Source organism: Carcharodon carcharias, chromosome 20 (genome assembly GCF_017639515.1).
Source record: "Carcharodon carcharias isolate sCarCar2 chromosome 20, sCarCar2.pri, whole genome shotgun sequence".
Lineage (NCBI taxonomy): Eukaryota > Metazoa > Chordata > Chondrichthyes > Lamniformes > Lamnidae > Carcharodon > Carcharodon carcharias.
Window position 1 is genome coordinate 106,688,144 of NC_054486.1, and position 18,794 is coordinate 106,706,937.

The 18,794-nt window shown below is 50.3% G+C and overlaps 1 protein-coding gene across 1 annotated transcript in view; it reads right to left on the minus strand.

Moving 5' to 3' along the window:
* Nucleotides 1-18,794, minus strand: part of ccdc88c (coiled-coil domain containing 88C) — a 236,155-nt gene that overhangs the window by 33,631 nt on the left and 183,730 nt on the right. Inside the window, exons 21-23 of the mRNA XM_041214940.1 lie at nt 9,733-9,919; nt 5,934-6,079; nt 4,285-4,374 (exon numbers count right to left, since the gene is read on the minus strand). Of these exons, the coding sequence (XP_041070874.1) occupies nt 4,285-4,374; nt 5,934-6,079; nt 9,733-9,919 (423 nt within the window). The remainder of the gene's footprint in view (nt 1-4,284; nt 4,375-5,933; nt 6,080-9,732; nt 9,920-18,794) is intronic.

The window sequence follows — 18,794 nt, forward strand, 5'->3', positions numbered from 1 at the left end:
ACAACCACACCCCCCACCTCCACTTCTCTCCCCCCACCCAACCGCCCCCCCCTCCCCCACCTTAAACCAACTTATATTTCACCCCTCTCTTTAGGTTCACTCCTTCTGTTCAAGGGTCATGAGGACTCGAAACGTCAACTCTTTTCTTCTCGGCCGATGCTGCCAGACCTGCTGAGTTTTTCCAGGTAATTCTGTTTTTGTTCTATATAAATGCAAGTCTGTTAATCAGCTAAAAAGGAAACATTAAAAGGGCTAATGAGGGTTATTAAAATTGCCAAGTTGCCGGGCCCATTTGGTTTGTTGGGAAGAGCTTAATGATGAGATGGCAGGGATAGTAACCATAATTGTCCAAAAAGTCTTTGAAAATATGTGAATTCTGCAAGAGACCTTGGTTACGGTGAATACGACACTAACTGATCTGTAAGTGCCTCGTTTATCCCACCTCCGATTCAGAACAGGGATGGGATCAGACAGGTAATAATAGGCTAGCTAATTTCATGTTGATAGTAGGTAGAGTGCTTAGAGTATTTTGGACCATGATAGGGGCAACACCAAGTCGGGCTAAATCAAGAACCAATGGCACAAACTAGGGAAGGACAGGTCATACATCAGAGGGGGTGCTGGGACCACCATTTACATTAATGATTTGGGCTCAGCATAGGAAGTACAATTTGGAAATTTGCATACAACACCAAATTGGGAGGTGTGATTAGTAAAGAGCAGAAAATACAGGAAGATGTTTAAAAAGAACATTCTTAAAGTTAATTGGCAAATGAAGATAAATAAGAATAAATGCAAAGTAATCCATTGTGGCAAGAAAATCACGGACACATGCTCCTTGGAAAATGAGTATTTCCAGAATCACAGAATTGTTATAGCGCAGGGGGAGGCCATTCGGCCCATCGTCTCTGAATGAGTAATTCTCCTGCCTTCGCTCCATAATCCAACACATTCCTCCGTTTCAGATAACAGTCTAAATTCCCCTTTGAATGCTCCAATTAGATCTGCCTCCCCCACACTCTCCAGCAGTGCATCCCAAACCTTAACCGCGTGAGCAAGCTTTTTCTTATATCGCTTTTGCCAATCCCTTTAAGTCTGTGCCCTCTAGTTCGCGATCTGCTCTGTCCAGGATTGGGAACAGTTTCTCCCTATCTGCTCTGTCCAGGCCCTTCATAATTTTGAACATCTCTATCAAAACAAGTATGAGATGAGTGCAGCTCCAACAACGCTCAAGACCTCAGCACTATCTAGGACAAAGCAGCCCACTTGCTTGGGGTATAGGAAAGAAGGAATCTGGGGGGCTGAGGTACCAAAAAGTGGTGACAAAAATTAATAAGGCTGTAAAAAAGCAAGCAAAGCAGTGGAGTTAAATTCTACAGGCACAGAATTGAAAGGCACTGAAGTTAACTTAAACATGTGTAGAACTTAGGTTAGACCATACAGAGTACCCTGAACAGCTCTGGTCTCCATATTATAAGAAAAAGGATATAGAGACTCTGCAGAAAGCATTTATTTAACAGATTGAAGAACTGATGGGTTATAGCTATCCGGAAAGATTTCAGAAGCTGGTGCTTTTTTTTTTTACAGAGAAGAGAAAACCGAGGAATAATGAGTGTTCAAGGTGATTAAAGGGTTTGGTAGGGGAAGCATAGACTTCCTGGAAAAGTAGAAGTCAGGACCATAAATATAAGATTGCTATTGATAAAACCAATAAGGAATTCAGAAGAAATCTCTTTAACTAGGGAGTGAACAGAATGTGGAACTCGCTACCACAAGGAATGCTTGAGGTAAATAGCATAGAGGAAGCAGGGGATAAATGCAGAAAAAATTGGAAGGTTATGCCGATGGGGGTCAGACAAAGTACAAAAATCATGTGGAGCATAAACTCCATTGTGGAGCTGGTGGGCTGAGACTGTGCTGTAAAATACTTGGACTAATTTATCCTTCAAAGAACTCATCAAGCATACAGGCAATGTTTCAGCGACATTGTCAAAAAGCTTTGTCACAAGTGTGAGATATTTTTCAAGGCCAGCAGAAAGGTTGTTTTAGCTTTAGCCCACTGTACACAGAGTGTGAATGGTGCACTGCTCCTGCTACGGGATTGTGACTTCCCCATAGAATCAATAAGGTCTATTCGCAGCCAAGCAATGGGCAGAACGGGAGTTGTTTTCATGTGAAGCTGTGCCGAGTTCCCTTTTCGCATCTTAAACAAAAGCACTAGAGGAAGTGCAGGAGAAACTAATAAGAGTGACACCAGAACAGAGAACAGCTATCAGGGAAAACTAAACAGGCTGCTGCTCTTTGCTCAAGAAAAGTCAAGGCTGAGGGCTGACCTAATAAAGGTCTTTAAAATTACTGAGGGGTTTGACAGGGTATGTAAGTAGAGAAAATATTTCCACTTGCAGGGGATTCAAAACTAGGGGCCATAAATATAAGACAAAAACAAAATTACCTGGAAAAACTCAGCAGGTCTGACAGCATCTGCGGAGAGGAACACAGTTAACATTTCGAGTCCGTATGACTCTTCAACAGAACTAAGGAAAAATAGGAAATATAAGCTGGTTTAAGGGGGGGTGGGACAGGTAGAGCTGGATAGAGGGCCAGTGATAGGTGGAGATAACCAAAAGATGTCATAGACAAAAGGACAAAGAGGTGTTGAAGCTGTTGATATTATCTAAAGAATGTGATAATAAAAGGTACAGATAGCCCTGGTGGGGGTGGAAGGGATCGAAATAGGCTAAAAGGTAGAGATAAAACAATGGATGGAAATACATTTAAAAATAATGGAAATAGGTGAGAAAAGAAAAATCTATATAAATTATTGGAAAAAAGGGGGATTGGAAAGGGGGTGGGGATGGAGGAAAGAGTTCATGATCTAAAATTGTTGAACTCAATATTCAGTCCGGAAGGCTGTAAAGTGCATGGTCAGAAGATGAGGTGCTGTTCCTCCAGTTTGTGTTGAGCTTCACTGGAACATTGCAACAGGCCAAGGATGGACATGTGGGCATGAGAGCAGGGTGGAGTGTCGAAATGGCATTGGAGAGACCAAACGCAGACTGGGGACCGCCTTGCGGAACACCTTCGGTCTGTCCGCAAGCATGACCCAGACCTCCCTGTCGCTTGCCATTTCAACACTCCACCCTGCTCTCATGTCCACATGTCTGTCCTTGGCCTGCTGCGTTGTTCCAGTGAAGCTCAACGCAAACTGGAGGAACAGCACCTCATCTTCTGACTAGGCACTTTACAGCCTTCCGGACTGAATATTGAGTTCAACAATTTTAGATCATGAACTTTCTCCTCCATCCCCACCCCCTTTCCGATCCCCCCTTTTTCCAAATATTTATGTAGATTTTTCTTTTCCCACCTATTTCTATTATTTTTAAATGTATTTTCATCCATTTTTTTTATCTTTGCCTTTTAGCCTACTTCGATCCCTTCCCTCCACCCCACCCCCACTAGGGCTATCTGTACCTTTATTATCACAATCCTTAGATAATATCAACAGCTTCAACACCTCTTTGTCCTTTTGTCTGTGACATCTTTTGGTTATCTCCACCTATCACCAGCCCTCTATCTAGCTCTACCTGTCCCACCCCACCTTAAACCAGTTTATATTTCACCTCTTCTCTATTTTTCCTTAGTTCTGTTGAACAGTCATACGGACTCAAAATGTTAACTGTGTTCCTCTCTGCAGATGCTGTCATACCTGCTGAGTTTTTCCAGGTAATTTTGTTTCTGTTTTGGATTTCCAGCATTCGCAGTTTTTTTGCTTTTGCCATAAATATAAGGTTGTCTCTAATAAATCCAACAAGTAATTCAGGTGCAATTTACTTACCTAACAGTGGGTTAGGGTATTGAACTTGTTACCACATGGGGTAATTGAGGTGAATAGCAGAGATTAATTTAAGGTAGATAAAAAGATAAGGGAGAAAAGGAAGAGAATGATAGATTGACAGAGTTTGAAGAAGTAGACTGGGAGGAGGCTCACATGGAATATAAACACCAGAATAGACAAAATAAAAACAGAAAACGCTGGAAAAACTCAGCAGGTCTGACAGCAACTGTGGAGAGAGAAGCAGAGTTAACGTTTCGAGTCTGGATGACGGTACAATCTATGTTATTCTTTGTGTAGGGCTAGCACAAGTCAGTGATCACTTTATACACAAGATGGTTTTGATTGTCCCTTCTGAATTAGAGGCAGTGAGTGAAACATTACAAGTGATATATGCAGTTAACCAGAAGTTATTTCAATGCAAATTTAACTTGCAAAATAAGAGATAGTACCTTTTCTGGGTTGGTTCATAGAATTTGTACTGGTCCATTATTTTCTCTTCCAATTTCTCTTTTTGCCTTCGAAGGGAATTTAACTTATCTCTAAGAAAGGAAAGGAATGCAAAAAGCCTGATCAGAACTGGATTCCTGAAGGTTATGTGTCTGACATGAATGAGGCTCCATTCATACAAATTTTCTTTTATTCGTTCTTGGGATGTGGGCATCGCTGGCAAGGTCGACAATTACCGCCCACCCCCAGCTGCCCTGAGACACTTTCTTGAACCCACTGCCCTCCAAGTGGTGAAACTGCTCTCACACTATTATGAGGTCAGGAATCCCGGGATGTTTACCCAGCGCCAGTCAGGGAACAGCTGATAGGAAATTGGAGGTGAGGGTGTTTCTACGCATTGTATCACTGGGCTGTCTCACACAAGAACATAAGAAATAAGAGCAGGTGCAGACCAAGCCTGCTCCACCATTCAATATGATCAGGGCTGATCTTCTGCCTCAACTCCGCTTTCCTACCCTTTCCCATATCCCTTAATTTCCTGAGACATCAAAAACCTGTCCATCCCAGCCTCAAATATATTCAACAATTGAGCATCCACAAGTCTCTGGGATGGGGAATTTCAAAGGTTCACAACCAAGCCGGCTATTAGTTAATGAAGTAATTAGATGGGGAAAAGAGTGAAGGAGTGTGATTAATTGAATAGTTCTTTGAAAGAGCCAGCATAGACTTGATAGGCTGAATGGACATCTTCTGTGCTGTACATTCTATGATTCTATGAAGAAATATCTCCACATCTCAGCTCTAAATGATGGACCCCAAGACTGAGTCCTCATGTTCTAGATTTTTCAGCTGGGAGAAGCAATCGCTCCATGCTTAACCTGTCTAGCCCCTTGTATCTAGTATGTTTCAATGTGTCAGCCGAGGTCACTGACTTGACTTTGAAGGACCCTCCTCTCCTCCTTCATTGTGGATGACTAACATCCCAACGTTAAATCCCAATTCAAACACAGGGGACTCGGAAATGAACCTGACAAAGAGTTAAATCCAGAGAAAAAATCATGAGACAAAATTCAACTTGATCTTAGTACAGATATGTTTGAGATGAGCTTATAGGAAGCCAGTGAAACCCAATATTGTGGAATGAAATAACTCAAATGGTTCATTACCAATTCCAAGATGGTGACTCTCATGACACGCAAACAGAACATAAGAATTGGGAACAGAAGTAGGTCATATGACCCCTCGAGCCTGCTCTTCCATTCAGTAATGGCTGGTGTCCTACAACAACTCCAAAGTCTCACCGTATCCCAAATCCCTCGATTCCCTTAGATTTATCAAACTCAGTCTTGGGCATATTGAACAACTAAGTATTGACAGTGCTCTGGGGTAGGATAATCCAAAAATCCTCTCAGTGAAGTAATTTCTCCTTGCGTCAGTTCTAAGTGGCCGACTCCTCATCCTGAGACTATGATCCCTAGTCCCAAACTATCTGGCCGGGGAAACAGTCTCTTGGCATCTCCCCTGTCAAGCCCTTGAAGAACAAATGCTTGAAGAAAGCAGCACAGAGCCTGTGCAATTGTAATCTAGCACAGAAGGGATGGGCAGAAGGGCCATCACTGTTGTCCATTGGCTAAAGCAGCCCTTCACTCACATATACCGCTTCTGTTCCTCGTGGTAGTGTTCCTTGCTCTCCATGGACTGCTCGAGGAGGTTTTGGTTCTGCTGATTCAGCACCTGAACTTGACTCAGCAAATAATGGTTCTCTTCCTCCAAGTTTCCCTTCAGCTGGGTCAGAAGCTTTCGTGAAAGAGAAACACAAAGAGGAAGAGTGAGGATCATCAGTTGGGGGGGGGGGGGGGTCATTTCCACTGAGCGCGCAAATGGCTTTGAAGGACGAACAGTAGCAGACGCTTAAGGACACCGGAGAGAAATGAGAATTTGGAGCTTGCAGAGTGGTTGAGGTGAATTGCATTGATACATTCAAGGAGGAGCAGGCTGGATTGATGGCACAGAACTTAATGACTGCTGAAAAGAGACGCACTGCCGTAGTTTTTCGTCTTGCACTCGTCAGGACAAACACAAGACTGCCAAATTTCAATCGATCACAACAATTTATACTGCAGGAGAAAAGGAATATGTTCAAGCATTGAGCTCGTTTTGAACCACCCAGGAGCTTGGGGGGGCCTATAGCTTCCCATTGCTTTCCCCATGGCAACACCTCAGCCAATCAGAGTTGTTTTGCCAACCAATCAGTATCCCATGCTCCTGCAGTATAAATTGTTGTGACCGTTTGAAATTTGGCATTGCTGCATTTGTCCTGATGAGTGCGAGCTGAAAAGCTTCAGCAACATGTCTTTCTTTTCAGCAATATGGATAATATGAGGGGGAAAAGAACAGAAGAAATGAAACAGGGGTGGGAGGAGTATTACGGAGCATAAACACTAGCAGAGACCAGTTGGCCAAATGGCCGGTTTCTGTGCTGTATGTTCTAAACAATAATTCTTTATAACTCTTACAATGCGTTTTCCCAATCCACCCATTGCTGCACAATAAAGACTGTATAGGCAACACTATAGGGATGATTTAATGCGTAAATCTCACATGGATTTTTGAACTGTTCCTAGCTCCGATCCGAAGATAATTTTGAGAAAAAGACAGAGGAGATTTACTGGAATGGTACCAGGATGAAGAAGTCCAGTTACGTGGAGAGATTGGAGAAACTGGGATTATTCTCCTTTCAGCAAAGAAGGTTAAGGGAGATTCAATAGAGGTGATCAATATTATGAGTCATTTTGATAGAGTAAATAGGGAGAAACTGTTTCCACTGGCAGGAGGGTCGGTAACCAGAGGGAACAAAGTTAAGATGAGGAGATTTTATATTTTAAATGCAGTTGAGTTGTTACGATCTGGAAGGCGCTGCCTAAAAGTGTAGCGGAAGCAGACTCAATAATAACTTGCAAAAGGGAATTGGATACATATTTGAATGTTGGCCTTTATTGCAAGGGGGATGGAGCGTAAAAGTAGGGTATTGCAGGGCATCAGTGAGACCTCACCTGGAGTACCGTGTACAGTTTTGGTCCCCTTCCTTAAGGAGGGATATACTTGCATTGGAAGCAGCTCAGAGAAGGTTCACTAGGTTGATTCCTGGGATGAAAGGGTTTGTCTTATGAGGAAAGGTTGAGCAAGTTGGGCCTGTACTCATTGGAGTTTAGAAGAATGAGAGGTAATTTTATTAAAACACATAAAATTCTGAGGGGGTTGGATAGGATGGATGCTGAGAGGATGTTTCCCCTAGAGGGAGAATTTAGAACAGGGGGTACAGTTTAAAAATAACGGGTCCCCCATTTAAGACAGAGATGAAGAGGAATTTCTTCTCTCTGAGGATTATTACTCTTTAGAATTCTCTTCCCCAGTGAGCAGTGGGGCTGGGTCATTGAATTTATTCAAGGCTGAGTTAGACAGACTCTTGGTTGAAAAGGGAGTCGAGGGTTATGGGGAACAGGCAGGAAAGTGGAGTTAAGACCATAACCAGATCAGCCAAGCTCTTACTGAATGGCAGGGCAGGCTTGAGGGGCCGAATGGTCTACTCCAGCTCCCACTTCTTATGACCTTATGTTTTGAAAGGGAACATTTGCAGGGCAATGGGGGAAGCGCAGGGGAAGTGAGACTAATTGTTCAAAGAGCTGGCCCAGGTACAAAGGGCCAAATGGCCTCTTCTTGATCCATATGATTGTAATAAAGAAGGAATGACAGCTCACCATGGGTGTGTAGAGGTGGGAAATTAGGCATCAGGAATCTCGATTCTGAGAAAAGATGAAGGAAGCTGCTACTGACGGTGTTTCCAGAGCTTGGTTTAAGGTTCAGGTGCTTCTTGTCTTGTTTTTAACCGGGGTCTCTGAGCTCAGCCCCCGATGTGCCCAAGTGTTAAAGGTACCCCCCCCGCCTGCTTTGGGACATTGAGTGAACCAGCATTCAAAGCTGTTGCCTCCCCTTTTTGTTGGAGAACATGAAAAGCGGGCAAGTGACAGCAATGTTATTGTAGCTTCCATGCAGAAAGCGACAAACTCCACTGAACTGTGCATCTTAATTGCAACTCTCCCTCCATCTCCCTATAAATGGCGCAGGGTGGGAAGGAATCACAGACGCGGATCACTGCGTCTTGCGACATTGCTGACTGTAGCTCTTGAGCGAAACATGAATTGAGATTGCAGGGGGTAGTTTTAACCTCACTCACCCCTGCGAGACCCAACACAAGGGAGGTTTTACTGCTTTAAAGGCGCTATATAAATGTTGAGTTGTTGTTGTTGCTGTTGAAGCCACATGCTACGGGTAACACTGTCCTATCTGCAGCAGAACCTTCCGGGCACAGATCGGCCTTAGCAGTCACCTACGTACCCACCTACGTACCCAACATCCTGGATGATGAACATGGTCAACTGCACCTCAAAGGACGAACAAGGACATTTATTCATCGGTTTGTAGGGGTCTCCTATCTCCCCTCTTGTAGTTTTAACCTGGTTACCCTAAATGGGCGATTTCAAAGGGCACTCCATGTGTTTGTTACTAAAATTACATAGTGCCAAATTTCAAAGAAACTAATTTATATCGTAGTGTTTTCCTTGAAACTGCAACTTATAATCATAGAGTACCTTTAACATAGTAAAACATTCCAAGGTGCTTCACAGGAGACTTATAAATCACGAAATTTGACACCCAGCCACATAAGGAAATATTGGGACAGATAACCATAGTTTGGTCGAGAATTTAAGGTGCGTATTAGAAGACGAGAGATAGAGGTGGAGAGGTGTAGGGAGGGAATTCCAAAGCCAGTGGTAGAGCGATTAGAACTGGGGATGCTCAACAGGCCAGGATTGGAGGAGCACAAAGATCTCGTAGGGTTTTTGTAGGGTAAAGGGTTAACCCTAACAATACCTGCTGAGCATGTGCGTAAGGAGCTTTGTAATAACAATGTGACTCAGTAGAGAATGAGGAGAATCTGAGAGAGGAGCAGTGGATCTGTCATCCGGTAGACAGTTGAGTGTGTAAATAAAAGTTACTTTGAAAAAGGCTCTTTGCCTCCAGCCAGATCTCTTGCTAAGAGTAAGACAGGCAACATGCTCCGAGATGACCTAATGGCAACAATAGGTTAGGAGCAACAGTGGCTCCAACTACAAGAGTTATGGGTGGGAGAGGCCACAGAGATAGGGAGGGGGGGTGGTGAGGGTAGGAAAGGATATTACAACAAGGATGAGAATTTTAGCATGAGGCATTGCTAGACCGGGAGCCAGTGTAGGTCAGCAAGTACAGGGGTGGTGGATTAATGGGAATTAGTGTGCGTAAGGGCACAGGTAACAGGGTTTTGAATGACCTTAAAGCTTACACGTTAATAAAAGCTGTCTGGAGACAAGGAACCCTTATCCAGCCATTTATTTTTAAGCTTCCACCAGTACCTCACAGTGATTGTCCAGTTTGGTGTGTGAGATGTCCAGGGTTTGATTCTGCTCCTTTAAGCTGTGGTACTCAGCTTGCCACCTCGCCAGTTCCAGTTCTGTGGTGTTCAGGGCGCTCTTGCACTCCTTGGTGTGGGTCTGCAGCCCATCGTACTCCTCCTTCAACTGTGCATTCATCGATCTCAACCTGAAACACACAGGTTACATTAGGTGAATCGACAGCATCGATCGACTTCTCTTCGGTTAGAAGACTTGGATCGGAAACAGGAGTCAGGCCAAACGGCCCCTCAAGCCATCCCTGTCACTCAGTTCAAACAGATAAAACTCTTAGCAGGCTTGACAGGCTGATGATGAGAGGCTGTTTCCCTCGGCTGGAGAGTCCAGAACCAGGGATGATCATCTCAGGGTAAGCGGCTAGCTATTTAGGACTGAGATGAGGGTTAGGCTTAGGATTAGGGTTTGGGTTTGAAGTTTCTTCTCTCAGAGGATTGTGAATCTTTGGAATTCTCTATCCTGGAGGACTCTGGAAGCTCAGTCATTGAGTATGTTTAAGACAAACAATGACACAGCGTTGGGAACTAGAGGAATCAAAGGATAGGGGGGAAGAGGGCATCTAAGTGGGGTTCAGATAGAAGATCAGCCATAATCTTATTGAATGGAGGAGCAGGTTTAAGGGGCTGTATGGTCCACCACTGCACCCATTACAAAATACTACCTTCTGTTATGTTCCTCTGTATCCAGTTGTTGTAGGGGCCGGGGTTATTGTGGGGACCGGGGTTGTTGTGGGGATCGGGGTTATTGTGGGGATCGGGGTTGTTGTGGGGACCGGGGTTATTGTGGGGACCGGGGTTATTGTGGGGATCGGGGTTATTGTGGGGATCGGGGTTGTTGTGGGGATCGGGGTTATTGTGGGGATCGGGGTTATTGTGGGGACCGGGGTTGTTGTGGGGATCGGGGTTGTTGTGGGGACCGGGGTTGTTGTGGACACCGGGGTTATTGTGGGGACCGGGGTTATTGTGGGGATCGGGGTTATTGTGGGGATCGGGGTTGTTGTGGGGATCGGGGTTATTGTGGGGATCGGGGTTATTGTGGGGATCGGGGTTATTGTGGACACCGGGGTTATTGTGGGGATCGGCGTTATTGTGGGGATCGGGGTTATTGTGGGGACCGGGGTTATTGTGGGGATCGGGGTTATTGTGGGGATCGGGGTTATTGTGGACACCGGGGTTATTGTGGGGATCGGGGTTATTGTGGACACCGGGGTTATTGTGGGGATCGGGGTTATTGTGGACACCGGGGTTATTGTGGGGATCGGGGTTATTGTGGGGATCGGGGTTATTGTGGGGATCGGGGTTATTGTGGGGATCGGGGTTATTGTGGGGATCGGCGTTATTGTGGGGATCGGGGTTATTGTGGGGACCGGGGTTATCGTGGGGATCGGGGTTATTGTGGGGATCGGGGTTGTTGTGGGGACCGGGGTTGTTGTGGGGATCGGGGTTATTGTGGGGACCGGGGTTATTGTGGGGATCGGGGTTATTGTGGGGATCGGGGTTATTGTGGGGATCGGGGTTGTTGTGGGGACCGGGGTTGTTGTGGGGATCGGGGTTATTGTGGGGATCGGGGTTATTGTGGGGATCGGGGTTATTGTGGGGATCGGGGTTATTGTGGGGATCGGGGTTATTGTGGGGATCGGGGTTGTTGTGGGGATCGGGGTTATTGTGGGGATCGGGGTTATTGTGGGGACCGGGGTTATTGTGGGGATCGGGGTTATTGTGGGGACCGGGGTTGTTGTGGGGATCGGGGTTATTGTGGGGATCGGGGTTGTTGTGGGGATCGGGGTTATTGTGGGGACCGGGGTTATTGTGGGGACCGGGGTTATTGTGGGGATCGGGGTTGTTGTGGACACCGGGGTTGTTGTGGGGATCGGGGTTGTTGTGGGGATCGGGGTTGTTGTGGGGACCGGGGTTATTGTGGGGATCGGGGTTATTGTGGGGATCGGGGTTATTGTGGGGATCGGGGTTATTGTGGGGATCGGGGTTATTGTGGACACCGGGGTTATTGTGGGGATCGGGGTTATTGTGGGGACCGGGGTTATTGTGGGGATCGGGGTTATTGTGGGGATCGGGGTTATTGTGGGGATCGGGGTTATTGTGGGGATCGGGGTTGTTGTGGGGATCGGGGTTATTGTGGGGACCGGGGTTATTGTGGGGATCGGGGTTATTGTGGGGATCGGGGTTGTTGTGGGAACTGGGGTTATTGTGGGGACCGGGGTTATTGTGGACACCGGGGTTGTTGTGGGGATCGGGGTTATTGTGGGGATCGGGGTTGTTGTGGGGATCGGGGTTGTTGTGGGGATCGGGGTTATTGTGGGGATCGGGGTTGTTGTGGACACCGGGGTTATTGTGGGGATCGGGGTTATTGTGGGGATCGGGGTTATTGTGGGGACCGGGGTTATTGTGGGGACCGGGGTTGTTGTGGGGACCGGGGTTATTGTGGGGATCGGGGTTATTGTGGGGATCGGGGTTATTGTGGGGATCGGGGTTATTGTGGGGATCGGGGTTGTTGTGGACACCGGGGTTATTGTGGGGATCGGGGTTATTGTGGGGATCGGGGTTATTGTGGACACCGGGGTTGTTGTGGGGATCGGGGTTATTGTGGACACCGGGGTTGTTGTGGGGATCGGGGTTATTGTGGGGACCGGGGTTGTTGTGGGGATCGGGGTTATTGTGGACACCGGGGTTGTTGTGGGGATCGGGGTTATTGTGGGGATCGGGGTTATTGTGGGGATCGGGGTTGTTGTGGACACCGGGGTTGTTGTGGGGATCGGGGTTATTGTGGACACCGGGGTTATTGTGGGGACCGGGGTTATTGTGGGGATCGGGGTTGTTGTGGGGACCGGGGTTGTTGTGGGGATCGGGGTTATTGTGGGGATCGGGGTTATTGTGGGGATCGGGGTTATTGTGGGGATCGGGGTTATTGTGGGGATCGGGGTTGTTGTGGGGATCGGGGTTATTGTGGGGATCGGGGTTATTGTGGGGATCGGGGTTGTTGTGGGGATCGGGGTTATTGTGGGGATCGGGGTTATTGTGGGGATCGGGGTTATTGTGGGGATCGGGGTTGTTGTGGGGATCGGGGTTATTGTGGGGATCGGGGTTATTGTGGGGATCGGGGTTATTGTGGGGATCGGGGTTGTTGTGGGGATCGGGGTTATTGTGGGGAAAGGGGTTATTGTGGGGATCGGGGTTGTTGTGGGGACCGGGGTTATTGTGGGGATCGGGGTTATTGTGGACACCGGGGTTATTGTGGGGATCGGGGTTATTGTGGGGACCGGGGTTATTGTGGACACCGGGGTTGTTGTGGGGATCGGGGTTATTGTGGGGATCGGGGTTGTTGTGGGGATCGGGGTTATTGTGGGGATCGGGGTTGTTGTGGGGATCGGGGTTATTGTGGGGACCGGGGTTGTTGTGGGGATCGGGGTTATTGTGGGGACCGGGGTTATTGTGGGGACCGGGGTTATTGTGGACACCGGGGTTATTGTGGGGATCGGGGTTGTTGTGGGGACCGGGGTTATTGTGGGGATCGGGGTTGTTGTGGACACCGGGGTTATTGTGGACACCGGGGTTATTGTGGGGATCGGGGTTATTGTGGGGACTGGGGTTATTGTGGGGATCGGGGTTATTGTGGGGACTGGGGTTATTGTGGGGATCGGGGTTATTGTGGGGACTGGGGTTATTGTGGGGACTGGGGTTATTGTGGGGATCGGGGTTATTGTGGGGACTGGGGTTATTGTGGGGATCGGGGTTGTTGTGGGGACCGGGGTTGTTGTGGGGATCGGGGTTATTGTGGGGATCGGGGTTGTTGTGGGGATCGGGGTTGTTGTGGGGACCGGGGTTGTTGTGGACACCGGGGTTATTGTGGGGATCGGGGTTATTGTGGGGACCGGGGTTATTGTGGGGATCGGGGTTATTGTGGGGACCGGGGTTATTGTGGACACCGGGGTTATTGTGGGGACCGGGGTTATTGTGGGGATCGGGGTTATTGTGGGGATCGGGGTTATTGTGGGGATCGGGGTTATTGTGGGGATCGGGGTTGTTGTGGGGACCGGGGTTGTTGTGGACACCGGGGTTATTGTGGGGATCGGGGTTATTGTGGGGACCGGGGTTATTGTGGGGATCGGGGTTATTGTGGGGATCGGGGTTATTGTGGGGATCGGGGTTGTTGTGGGGACCGGGGTTGTTGTGGACACCGGGGTTATTGTGGGGATCGGGGTTATTGTGGGGATCGGGGTTGTTGTGGGGATCGGGGTTATTGTGGGGATCGGGGTTGTTGTGGGGATCGGGGTTGTTGTGGGGATCGGGGTTATTGTGGGGATCGGGGTTATTGTGGGGACCGGGGTTATTGTGGGGACCGGGGTTATTGTGGGGACCGGGGTTATTGTGGGGATCGGGGTTGTTGTGGGGACCGGGGTTATTGTGGGGACCGGGGTTATTGTGGGGACCGGGGTTATTGTGGGGATCGGGGTTATTGTGGGGACCGGGGTTGTTGTGGGGATCGGGGTTATTGTGGGGACCGGGGTTATTGTGGGGACCGGGGTTATTGTGGGGACCGGGGTTATTGTGGACACCGGGGTTATTGTGGGGACCGGGGTTATTGTGGGGACCGGGGTTATTGTGGGGATCGGGGTTATTGTGGGGATCGGGGTTGTTGTGGACACCGGGGTTATTGTGGGGATCGGGGTTATTGTGGGGATCGGGGTTGTTGTGGGGATCGGGGTTGTTGTGGGGATCGGGGTTATTGTGGGGATCGGGGTTATTGTGGACACCGGGGTTATTGTGGGGACCGGGGTTGTTGTGGACACCGGGGTTATTGTGGGGATCGGGGTTATTGTGGGGATCGGGGTTATTGTGGGGATCGGGGTTATTGTGGGGATCGGGGTTATTGTGGACACCGGGGTTATTGTGGGGATCGGGGTTATTGTGGACACCGGGGTTATTGTGGGGACCGGGGTTGTTGTGGACACCGGGGTTATTGTGGGGATCGGGGTTATTGTGGGGATCGGGGTTGTTGTGGGGACCGGGGTTATTGTGGGGATCGGGGTTATTGTGGGGATCGGGGTTGTTGTGGGGATCGGGGTTATTGTGGGGATCGGGGTTATTGTGGGGACCGGGGTTGTTGTGGGGATCGGGGTTGTTGTGGACACCGGGGTTGTTGTGGGGACCGGGGTTATTGTGGGGATCGGGGTTATTGTGGGGATCGGGGTTGTTGTGGGGATCGGGGTTGTTGTGGGGATCGGGGTTGTTGTGGGGACCGGGGTTGTTGTGGGGACCGGGGTTGTTGTGGGGACTGGGGTTATTGTGGGGATCGGGGTTATTGTGGGGATCGGGGTTATTGTGGGGACCGGGGTTGTTGTGGGGACCGGGGTTATTGTGGGGATCGGGGTTATTGTGGGGATCGGGGTTATTGTGGGGATCGGGGTTATTGTGGGGATCGGGGTTGTTGTGGACACCGGGGTTATTGTGGGGATCGGGGTTATTGTGGACACCGGGGTTGTTGTGGGGACCGGGGTTATTGTGGGGATCGGGGTTATTGTGGGGATCGGGGTTATTGTGGGGACCGGGGTTATTGTGGGGACCGGGGTTATTGTGGGGATCGGGGTTATTGTGGGGATCGGGGTTATTGTGGACACCGGGGTTATTGTGGGGATCGGGGTTATTGTGGGGACCGGGGTTGTTGTGGACACCGGGGTTGTTGTGGGGATCGGGGTTATTGTGGGGATCGGGGTTATTGTGGGGATCGGGGTTGTTGTGGGGACCGGGGTTGTTGTGGGGACCGGGGTTATTGTGGGGACCGGGGTTATTGTGGGGATCGGGGTTATTGTGGGGACCGGGGTTATTGTGGGGACCGGGGTTATTGTGGGGATCGGGGTTGTTGTGGGGACCGGGGTTGTTGTGGGGATCGGGGTTATTGTGGGGATCGGGGTTATTGTGGGGATCGGGGTTGTTGTGGGGACCGGGGTTATTGTGGGGATCGGGGTTATTGTGGGGATCGGGGTTATTGTGGGGATCGGGGTTGTTGTGGGGATCGGGGTTATTGTGGGGATCGGGGTTATTGTGGGGATCGGGGTTGTTGTGGGGATCGGGGTTGTTGTGGGGATCGGGGTTATTGTGGGGATCGGGGTTATTGTGGGGATCGGGGTTATTGTGGGGACCGGGGTTATTGTGGGGATCGGGGTTATTGTGGGGATCGGGGTTATTGTGGGGATCGGGGTTGTTGTGGGGATCGGGGTTGTTGTGGGGATCGGGGTTATTGTGGGGATCGGGGTTATTGTGGACACCGGGGTTATTGTGGGGACCGGGGTTGTTGTGGACACCGGGGTTATTGTGGGGATCGGGGTTATTGTGGGGACCGGGGTTGTTGTGGGGATCGGGGTTATTGTGGGGATCGGGGTTATTGTGGGGATCGGGGTTGTTGTGGGGACCGGGGTTATTGTGGGGATCGGGGTTATTGTGGGGATCGGGGTTATTGTGGGGATCGGGGATATTGTGGGGATCGGGGTTGTTGTGGGGATCGGGGTTGTTGTGGGGATCGGGGTTATTGTGGGGATCGGGGTTATTGTGGGGATCGGGGTTATTGTGGGGACCGGGGTTATTGTGGGGATCGGGGTTATTGTGGGGATCGGGGTTATTGTGGGGATCGGGGTTGTTGTGGGGATCGGGGTTGTTGTGGGGACCGGGGTTATTGTGGGGATCGGGGTTATTGTGGGGACCGGGGTTATTGTGGGGATCGGGGTTGTTGTGGGGATCGGGGTTGTTGTGGGGACCGGGGTTGTTGTGGGGATCGGGGTTATTGTGGGGATCGGGGTTATTGTGGGGATCGGGGTTATTGTGGGGATCGGGGTTATTGTGGACACCGGGGTTATTGTGGGGACCGGGGTTATTGTGGGGATCGGGGTTATTGTGGGGATCGGGGTTATTGTGGACACCGGGGTTATTGTGGGGACCGGGGTTGTTGTGGACACCGGGGTTATTGTGGGGATCGGGGTTATTGTGGGGACCGGGGTTGTTGTGGGGATCGGGGTTATTGTGGACACCGGGGTTATTGTGGGGATCGGGGTTATTGTGGGGATCGGGGTTATTGTGGGGATCGGGGTTATTGTGGGGATCGGGGTTATTGTGGACACCGGGGTTATTGTGGGGACCGGGGTTGTTGTGGGGATCGGGGTTATTGTGGGGATCGGGGTTATTGTGGGGATCGGGGTTATTGTGGGGACCGGGGTTGTTGTGGACACCGGGGTTATTGTGGGGATCGGGGTTATTGTGGGGACCGGGGTTATTGTGGGGATCGGGGTTATTGTGGGGATCGGGGTTATTGTGGGGATCGGGGTTGTTGTGGACACCGGGGTTATTGTGGGGATCGGGGTTATTGTGGGGATCGGGGTTATTGTGGGGATCGGGGTTGTTGTGGACACCGGGGTTATTGTGGGGATCGGGGTTGTTGTGGGGACCGGGGTTGTTGTGGGGATCGGGGTTGTTGTGGGGATCGGGGTTATTGTGGGGATCGGGGTTGTTGTGGGGATCGGGGTTGTTGTGGACACCGGGGTTGTTGTGGGGACCGGGGTTATTGTGGGGATCGGGGTTATTGTGGGGATCGGGGTTGTTGTGGGGACCGGGGTTATTGTGGGGATCGGGGTTATTGTGGGGATCGGGGTTATTGTGGGGATCGGGGTTATTGTGGGGATCGGGGTTGTTGTGGGGATCGGGGTTATTGTGGGGATCGGGGTTATTGTGGGGATCGGGGTTGTTGTGGACACCGGGGTTGTTGTGGACACCGGGGTTATTGTGGGGACCGGGGTTGTTGTGGGGACCGGGGTTGTTGTGGGGATCGGGGTTGTTGTGGGGATCGGGGTTGTTGTGGGGACCGGGGTTGTTGTGGACACCGGGGTTATTGTGGGGATCGGGGTTATTGTGGGGATCGGGGTTATTGTGGGGATCGGGGTTATTGTGGGGATCGGGGTTGTTGTGGGGATCGGGGTTATTGTGGGGATCGGGGTTATTGTGGGGACCGGGGTTATTGTGGACACCGGGGTTATTGTGGACACCGGGGTTATTGTGGGGATCGGGGTTATTGTGGGGATCGGGGTTGTTGTGGGGACCGGGGTTGTTGTGGGGATCGGGGTTGTTGTGGGGACTGGGGTTGTTGTGGGGATCGGGGTTATTGTGGGGATCGGGGTTATTGTGGGGATCGGGGTTGTTGTGGGGATCGGGGTTGTTGTGGGGATCGGGGTTATTGTGGGGACCGGGGTTGTTGTGGGGATCGGGGTTATTGTGGGGATCGGGGTTGTTGTGGGGATCGGGGTTATTGTGGGGATCGGGGTTATTGTGGGGATCGGGGTTGTTGTGGGGATCGGGGTTGTTGTGGGGATCGGGGTTGTTGTGGGGATCGGGGTTATTGTGGGGAAAGGGGTTATTGTGGGGATCGGGGTTGTTGTGGGGACCGGGGTTATTGTGGGGATCGGGGTTATTGTGGGGATCGGGGTTATTGTGGGGATCGGGGTTGTTGTGGGGATCGGGGTTATTGTGGGGACCGGGGTTATTGTGGGGACCGGGGTTGTTGTGGGGATCGGGGTTATTGTGGGGATCGGGGTTATTGTGGGGACCGGGGTTGTTGTGGACACCGGGGTTATTGTGGGGATCGGGGTTGTTGTGGGGATCGGGGTTATTGTGGGGATCGGGGTTGTTGTGGGGATCGGGGTTATTGTGGGGATCGGGGTTGTTGTGGGGATCGGGGTTATTGTGGGGATCGGGGTTGTTGTGGGGATCGGGGTTATTGTGGGGATCGGGGTTGTTGTGGGGATCGGGGTTATTGTGGGGATCGGGGTTATTGTGGGGATCGGGGTTGTTGTGGGGATCGGGGTTATTGTGGGGATCGGGGTTATTGTGGAGACCGGGGTTATTGTGGACACCGGGGTTATTGTGGGGACCGGGGTTGTTGTGGACACCGGGGTTATTGTGGGGATCGGGGTTATTGTGGGGATCGGGGTTGTTGTGGGGATCGGGGTTATT